General features: G+C 38.3%; 1 protein-coding gene across 1 annotated transcript; it reads left to right on the top strand.

The window, feature by feature from the left end:
• The first annotated feature begins 1,760 nt into the window (after positions 1 to 1,760).
• LOC113304407 (plant UBX domain-containing protein 8-like) lies at positions 1,761 to 8,224 on the top strand. The gene is made up of 11 exons (XM_026553510.1): positions 1,761 to 2,040; positions 3,762 to 3,823; positions 3,950 to 4,457; positions 4,555 to 4,638; positions 4,719 to 4,831; positions 4,919 to 5,153; positions 5,342 to 5,539; positions 5,610 to 5,753; positions 6,566 to 6,709; positions 6,807 to 6,863; positions 7,745 to 8,224. Exons 1-11 carry the CDS (start codon positions 1,957 to 1,959, stop codon positions 7,850 to 7,852), a joined length of 1,737 nt encoding a protein of 578 aa, XP_026409295.1. The 5' UTR covers positions 1,761 to 1,956; the 3' UTR covers positions 7,853 to 8,224.
• The last annotated feature ends 639 nt before the right edge of the window (positions 8,225 to 8,863 follow it).

Raw genomic sequence — 8,863 nt, 5'->3', positions numbered from 1 at the left:
AGACCGTATTATTGCTTTTGGGTCCTTTTGTTGAGCATGCGGATCTCAAGAGATCTTATCCACTTTTTTGGATAGACATGTATAGTTTAGGCTCAATTTACTAGCCGTGAGTATGTTTGAGAGGATGAGAAAAAGTCTTGAGCCCTAGGTAAGGCGTGTGCCTATTTTGGGGAATATTCGGCCCTGTCTGAGATTTCCTGAGAGATTTGAATCTCACTGAGATTTTGCGGAGATATGTAAATCTCTCATGGGTTGTGAAAAGAGATGTGAATCTCTTTGAGATTTTTTGGAGAGATGTGAATCTCTTCGGGGTTTGAGAAGAGATGTGAATCTCTTTGAGATTTTGTAGAGAGATGTGAATCTCTCCGGGTTTTTGCGTAGAGATGTGAATCCCTCCGGGATTTTAAATATAGATTTGAATCTCTCCGAGATTTTGAAGAGAGATTTTGCATAGAGATTTAAATCTCTCCAAGATTTTGCACACGAATCAAAATCTCTACGAAGTTTTTCTTAATAGTTCCAAATCTCTCTGTGGTCAGCTGGGACTCTTCCTGAAGAGAGAGAAAAGGATTTGTACGCCCGATTAATGTCACCGCGCGACTTTGGCTCACTTGTCTTTGACCATCGTATCTTGCAGAGATGTGCTAGGAATCAATTGTGTATGTACTTATGGGGACGAATAGACCAGTGTATCTCGAAAGGATGTTCTAGGAGTCTGTCGAAAGGGCCCGGACAGAATAACCAGTGTATCTCGCGGGATGTACTAGGAATTATTCGGAAGCCTCGGTAAGTCGCGTCAGAGCCTAGAGTAGACATGACCAGTGTATCTCATGATGATGTACTAGTAATTAGTCTTTGATCTCAAATAGGGTGAGTCGTGCTTACAGGAGACATCTATGTCTCTGCTCTGGGTCATAACCGTCGGTGACGTTTTTAAGCTACAGAGCCTACATGATCAGCAGTATCTCGTCGAGAATGTATATTAGGAATCATGACATCACATTCAGCTGCGTCTCACGAAGACATGATGGAGTTCTGGCTGTACTGGTTCATAAGTCTACTGGGGACGTTTTACGCTCTACAAAACCTACGTGACCAGCAATATCTCGTCGAGGATGTACAATAGGAGTCACGACATCACGACCAGCAGTGTCTCGTGGGGATGTATACTAGAAATCGTGACTATGAGTGCCTTGAGGACCAAGGGATTAATCTCTCCCGTGAGAGTTGAATCATGTCCATGGTCTTGAAATGACACTTTTGCCCCTTATCCAAATTTCACCATCTACACCACTGTTGTAGAAAAACTAACATGACTTTTATTATCTGGCTAGGATACATCCTATCTCTACTTATGTGAAGATTTATGAGGAGTGGTGCTCTCTTGAATATAAATTTTTATTGTGGATAAGGTGAAAACAGTGTTTTTCGGGCATTAATTTGTATCGGTTTGGAGTTTTTATTTCCTTGTTTCATTGGGACTATTTTAACCCCACTTGCTTGTCAAATAAAATAAATCTATAAAAAAAAGTATCTACCTTTTTTCATAAAAAAATCACCAACTTGGAAAACCACCATTTAACAACCACTCGCTCGTCTGTGGCGATGTGACATCTTATGAAGTAAGGGACAAGACTACCCTTCGAAACCTAGGGAGTAGGGACATGTGGCAATAACTATTCCAAATGTGCTCTACCTTGGTTTACAAGCCATGAATATAAATCTCGCCTTTATTTTTCCTCTTTTTCCTTTTTCTTTTATTTTTGGGGAACGACTAGAAGACCAGTGGAACATTGAAGAAACATCCCCAACCCAAATAAACTGTATCCATCTTTAAAAATTCCTACTCTTTCAATTTCCCAAAATTCCAAACCAAATCCCATCAAATTCTCACACCCTCTCTCTTCTATATATATCCAATTGAATTGTAACCTAACTAAAAGTCTTCTACTAACAATGGCAAGACCTAATGAAGAAGCAATCGAAACATTTATGAGTATTACAGGCGCTTCACAAGAAGTCGCTTTACAAAAACTTGAGGTAACCCTTTTTTACTTATTCGTTAATTAATATAGGGTTCAACTCAATTTGGGATTTTTATTCGTTTTTATCGACTTAATTTTGATAATGGATTCAAATTAAGAATGATGAGGATGTTAAGGATTTGTTTTTGTTTTTCTTGTTGGCGTATGATAGATTTAGTCTGTGTACTGTCTAATTTAGTCGAAACAACACATCTGAGTATTGGTTGTACAAGTTGAAGCCAAATTTAGTATAATTGGGGAAATTGTTTTGTTTTAGATTTTAGGGGTTTACAGTGGGTTTAATTAGTTGTAGGTTGAGATTAGGGATAACTTGGTTTTTTGCAGTTAAGTTTGTAGGATTTTTTGAGTTGGTTTACTGTTGGAGGAAGCCAGCATTGGGGTTCTTACTTAAACTGGACTCAGGGTAAAGGTTCTTAGTGATGTCAGTGAGCTTCATATTCTGGGGTTCATTATTTGAAGAGTAGAATGTATTCTGTTGTTTTTTGTTGCGGTAATACTGGGACTGATTTTTGTAGAAAAACATAGAAGTGTAAATTAGCTCCATTGGTTTGATGAAAATGAACTGTGGTCTGTGTTAGTGAGCTGTATAGCTGGAAGTCACTTGATTCTGTTTGAACATCATTAGTTATTTGTATGCGCCTTAAACGGGTGGATTTTTGTCTCTGTTTGACATGATGCTGTTTTTCTCTATCCTGAGAACTTTGATTTTTTTTTCTTTTCCAGAGTGGTGATTGAAACATGCTCGACATGTATGTGCATTCTCCCTTTTTTACAGTGCAAGATTTGTGTTTTAAACTAGCTTTTGGTTTTCTTCGGTGTTTTTAATCTTTTATTAAATTGAATTTATGGCAATGATTAGAAAGAGAGAGGGCTCGAATGGGGATTTGAAGGTAGAGAAGTAGAAGGTGCCGCGCTTTTGTATTTTCTACAGATAAGGCTTGGGTATCTTTGATTACTTCCTTCTTCGAGCAGTTTCCTGCAATGACAGAGTTCCTAAAATTACACTTGATATGAGCCTTACCTTGTGTGGTCTTAGCAATATCATAGAAGTAGGCTGCTGACTTTCTACTCGTTTTTCTTTATTTTCTTTGTCCTCCCCTCCGCCTCATTTACAGTTTTTCCTTTTTTTTTTTTTTAAATGAGATGTGATTGTTGGATCGGTATCTTTTTTATTAACCACAAGTATCAATGTTCTTGATCTATGAATTGAAACTTTTCTTGCCTAAGTGCTTCTACTGAGACCTTGTTTAGGCGATATGAATGTTTCAGAGTACATTATTGTAGTTTAAGAATAGATACTGTCAGATATACGCGCAGGGTACCTTCTAGAGGCTCCCCTTTTTCTTTATCTTAAAGTACTAAGCATTTTTTTCCGAGATAAGAGATTTACCGCATGCATCGTTGGTTTGAGAGTTGAGAGATTTTCAGGTTCCCCTGATGCTCAAGGTGAATGCAACTCTTAGTACTGTGGTAATTCGGTATGGTCTGTGTCAATTGTTTTTATCGTACATTGTTCAGATATATTTGTAAGATTGCAAGCATCACCTGAAATGACAGATAACTACACAAGCCATCTTATTTTATCCTCATATATTTAATATTATTCTAGAGTCTCCGTTCATCTACTTCTTCTTTATGCTTCTAGTTATCGTATTTCATTACCATCAATGTTCCTCAAAAGAGTTCTGATGTCTTGTGCGTTATCCTGGCTCTCAGGAACGTGGTGGCGATCTCAATGAAGCTGTAAATGCATATTTTAGTGAGGGAGATAGAAACAGGTACTCAATTTTCAGTTCAATCTAGTAGTTTTTCTGTAGTTTGCACAAATGTATCTTTCTACTGTGGGCTCATGATTTTTATGTCTGCTGATACTTACCTCTCCTGTTCTTGCTTGTGTTGTTCAGTGCCCATCCAGCTTCTACTGCGATCCGTCAAAATGATTTCATGGATATAGATAACGACGATCCACTTCTCGTGGAACCCCAAGGACCTTCTTTACCACTTCTATCTGCTGCTCGAAATTTGAACCCGTTCTCACTGCTAGACCCAACTTTTGGTCATAGTTTCCTTGAAGGAAGAGGTTTTGGGGTTGCCACTGGTGCACCATTGGTTTCGCATCCGAGAGAGGTAAGGGAGATCCCTATAGAGGTCAAGGATGGAAATGACCAATCTATTCCATCCGGATCCAGACCTGTTATTGAGGACATCACTGGAACAACGACGCATGGTCCTGAGATCCATGGAAGAGTAATAATTGATGATGACGAAGATGAAAACATTCCAACTGCTCCCACTGCTCCTGTTCTAGACTACGATAATGATATAGAGGAAGAAATGATTCGAGCTGCCATTGAGGCTTCAAAGCGAGAGGTTGAAGAGGGCAACCTTAATCACCAATCTAGTGTTCCTAGTGTATGTGACCATAATCCTGATATTGTCAGCCTTTTTACTGTGGCGCTGCCAATATTTTATCATCTTGATTTCTTGAACCATTTTTATGTCAATCTAGGTTTTGTCTGGTCTAGATCATCAGCAAAGGGAGCCTCCTGCAGAAGATGCTGAGCTTCTTCGTGCTGTTTCATTGTCGATGAAGGTATTTTCAACTGTTATTTTCACTTTCTCCATTTCCACTTTTCCATATATGTAGTTGTCTTTAACATGGATTTCCTTCAGACAGCAGAGCGGGAGAAAGCATTGCGTGGGCAGGGAAATGCAGAGACAACAGAGAAGGTTGTCATTGATTCATCCGATGAGGAAGAAATTGAAACATTAGCGGCAAACAGAAGGTTATATATTTTGTTATTTATTATTTGTAATTTATGTGCTCAGAATCTCTAGAACTGATATTTGGTTTTGCTTTATTGCCCATGAAGGCGATTACGCTCTTTTAACCAGGGAGCTTCAAGTCAATCTAAGGTGGAGGCTGGAAGCTCATCTGTCCAAGATGAAGCTGAAGATATTGAAGAGCAGCCTTTAGTGAGAAACAGATCCAGACGTGTGGCTTCTAGGTCTGTAGGGTCTCTTAGAGAAGTTGGAGAGATGGACGAGAGCCCACCGGCAAGTCCTGGCCCACCTCTCCCACAAAATGGAGACACGTTTCCTGCTGAGGTATCATCTATCTTCACATTAAACTATCATGTGAAAAGATTAGAGTTTTTCTTTTTGGATATATCTGATTTTGCGAATCTTAAACATATTGAATTGATCATAAATTAGCATATTGGGTTGTTGAATTCAAAAACTCCATCATTTTTTTTTAGTTCTAACGAAGTCTTGTCGTTTACACTGTGGTGAAGTGGGGAGGCATATCTTCGGAAGAGCATGATGAAGCAGTTATGCTTGAGGCTGCACTATTTGGTGGAGTTCCCGAAGGGCCTGCATATAATTACCCGTACCCAACACGTCAAACTAGAAACATGGGCTACTATCCTCAGTCAGCACCTCGTCCTCCATCACCTACACTGACAGCTCAGCGTTTACTTAGAGAACAACAGGTGTGTACTCTTTTAGTGGCTGAGAAACTGTTTTTATCATTACCGTATTGAGCCAACATTGAACTCACAGGACGATGAGTATCTTGCATCTCTGCAAGCAGACAGAGAAAAAGCTGAAGCACGCCTTTTAGAAGAACAGGCTGCCAGAGTAGCGGCGCTTGAAGAAGAAAGAAAGAAGGAGCAGGAAGCTCAACAGAAATTATTGGAGGAAGAGGTAACCTTTACTCTCTTTTTGCTGATATTTGGTGAGATGAGTTTTTATGTATCTAACACTACTTTCTGTTGTATGTTGAACTTAGGAATCAACTAGGGCTAGTGTTTAGAAATGCCCTTTTGTGCTTCACTTTTTTGCTGCCTTGATGCTTGCACATCTAGTTTTATTATGAGGCACACACTTTTTTTGGGCTTTAGAAGTCCAAAACCTTGGCTTTGATGCAGGACTCAGATCCGTTTTATTACTTAGTCCCTACCTGCTTAAATATTGTTGAAGATGACATGTCTCGAAGTTGTAGGTGGACACTGTCCTGTAGCATGCGAAGAACTCAGTTTTTAGTTACTTTTTGAGATCTTGTTTTTATGATATGTGTTATCTTTCTTGTCATATTTTCAGCTTTTCTAACATTTTATGAGTCATGTTTGTTTATATTTATAATTCTAGCATATTCTTTATCCAATGTGATGCTGTATATCGCCTTAGCATATTCTTAAACCTTGACTAGGATATTGCGTGATAGATTAGACAGAAATCAAGTTGAAAGACCAAAGAGATTTGGTCCTCGCTCATTGCTACTGGCGGCAATTACATTACAGATTTGAATGTTATGTAGGTTGTCTGAGTTTCTTTGTCAAATAACACCTGTTTCCAAAGTCAGGATGATCTCTTTCACTTCTTTGTCTATTTCATTTGATTTGTGTAACCCTGTTCAAGATATATTTGACATATCTGATTTCATTTGACATATCTGATTTCCAGTAAGAAAATAGTTGCACCTTCATACTGTTTGTAACTTCTCTTATTGATTACAGGAGTTCGAGAGAACACTTGCTGCAAAAGAAGCATCTCTTCCTCAGGAACCCGCCACAGATGATGAGAATGCTATAAATCTTCTTATCCGGATGCCAGATGGTTCCCGACGTGGCCGTCGCTTTCTGAAGTCTGACAGGCTACAGGTAATGCGGGCAGAAGAACTAGCTAGTAGTTAAATTTCTTCGTGTTGGCATCTTTGCTCTGTTGTATATATGAACTTTGTCATTTCTTTTATTGCAGTCTCTTTTCGATTTCATAGATGTGGGAAGAGCAGTTAAGCCTGGCACGTACAGATTGGTAAATTTTCTTCTCCTATTGCGCTTTCTCCAGTCTCTTTTGTCTTGAGTACGGCCATATCATCAATGTCATGTACTTCTATCCATTCTTAGCAAAAGAAATTTGTAGATCTATTTTCCGTGAGGTAGGATAAGATAAGTTGCAAATATATGAATAATCTGGTGCCTTGCAAAGTATTGAACTCGTGCATTATTACCTAAACATAAACTTTACCTTCATCATCTAATTCCCAACAGATCTTCATAATGGTCTTCTGCAAAATCAATAAGTCGTCTCATTAGTAGCTGCCATAAATATTTGTAATAACTAAAGCAGCAGTTGAAATAAATGTAAACTATACTTTCATCATTGTTCTCTTTGTCACTATCTCTTTGTCACTATTATGTCCATGTCCATCATTCATGGCTTTGTCACCATCACAGTCAGTTTGAAAAATGAAACAGTTATTAGCAAACTTTAGCTTTGTTTACTCATCAACCTTTAGCTTTAACTTATCATTTTGGTTGTCCTTCATGAACCCTTCATCATCCAACTGTGTGTTGCCTACAATATGAATTTAATTCTAATTGGATAAGTTAACGCTAATACTAAAATTGCTTGTCATAAGAAAGAGTTGCAAAAACTAACAATAGTGAGAAGCAAATTTTCTAATGTTAAGGGTGAATGCTAGAATTGTGAGAACCAAAATATCTATTTTGTTAAACTCAAAAAAGAAGAATTTGATGAAGAGGGAGCAGCGAAAGTTTGTGGAAGATTGCTCCAGTGTCATTCTCCAGGGTGGAGAATTCTCCAGCGTGGAACATTGTTTTCTACTTTTATGACATTGATTATTTATCATTTTGGCAAAGCTTTTGCCTAATCTGACTATGGTTTATTTGCAGGTGAGGCCATACCCAAGGCGTGCTTTCAGTGATGGTGAGAGTGCGGTATCCCTAACTGATTTAGGGTTGACTGGCAAACAAGAAGCATTATTTTTAGAGTTAATTTGAAAGTTTACAATAGAAGAATCCTTGTTTTTAGGTTTGTTTGAAGTTTGCGTTTAGGTAACGTAAAAGGAAAATATATCAGTGTGGGAGTAAGGATTTCAGGTTGTGCTGGTCGGTTAGTAGAGGAAATACATTGAATGGCAGGAACTGAACGAAAGATTTGGTTCTTTTCTAGCTTCGGACTTTCAGATATCCTTTACCCTTTTAAGCACCTACAATCTCCCATTTTATCTTTTGTTTTTAGAGTTACGGAAAACCTAGTTCGTTTTCAATGGTTGTGTTTGATTTGTTGATAGATGCATAATGTACATAATATATTCATTTATCCTGGATTTTAGTTTCTTGGAAAATTGAACGGATTTGTTTTGGTTGATTTGCCTTTGCGAGGTAAGAGAATTTAGCTAGATATCTAGCCTTTTTTATTTGAGAACAGACACTAGTTTTACCAGCATTTTGCTCTCTGCATGTGGCGTATCCTAGATTTCCATGTAAGTTGGTTGCATGTCTAGTAAAGAGAGCAACATAGGAATGAGGTATTGGACTCATGCGCCAGGTAAGAGGTATTGGACTCATGAGCCGATATATCTGTATGAATTCCCAGTCTTTTTTTTTATTATTTTTTTTTATTTTGAAGCTTCTGAAAATGTCGTACGCTTCCACGAGTATCCAAAACAACCGTTTACAAACTGAGAATTTAGACAAAATAAAAAACTGACTCCCGCAGACGGTGCAGTTGCTGAAATTCTATGTCTCTGTATCGGTTTCCGTGGTTTCTAAACTGTCGGTCTGTTTATACTAGTAGAGATGGCACTGCTTAGTGAGTGATAACCCGAATGTGCTTACATCACTCACCGCACCAAACAAGTAAAGTTGACATGACCATTGCACGAAGACAAATGTCAAGATTGGCTACCGATGAACGCGACACTCATAAGTAATCACATGTTGTAGATTAATGGCCATGTTTACCTTCTTTTAGATTCTGAATAAGTTTTTAGTTGTATTGTCTGTCTT

Source organism: Papaver somniferum, chromosome 8 (assembly GCF_003573695.1).
Source record: "Papaver somniferum cultivar HN1 chromosome 8, ASM357369v1, whole genome shotgun sequence".
NCBI lineage: Eukaryota > Viridiplantae > Streptophyta > Magnoliopsida > Ranunculales > Papaveraceae > Papaver > Papaver somniferum.
Note: the sequence above shows the minus strand (reverse complement) of the source record. Positions and strands in the feature narration are given on the sequence as shown.

Excerpts from the sequence above, each read along its gene's own strand:
- LOC113304407 (XM_026553510.1), top strand. The coding sequence starts at position 1,957 with ATGGCAAGACCTAATGAAGAAGCAATCGAAACATTTATGAGTATTACA. Across the intron at positions 4,639-4,718 it reads CTGTTTCATTGTCGATGAAG|ACAGCAGAGCGGGAGAAAGC; the intron begins GTATTTTCAACT and ends GATTTCCTTCAG. Across the intron at positions 6,864-7,744 it reads AGCCTGGCACGTACAGATTG|GTGAGGCCATACCCAAGGCG; the intron begins GTAAATTTTCTT and ends GTTTATTTGCAG.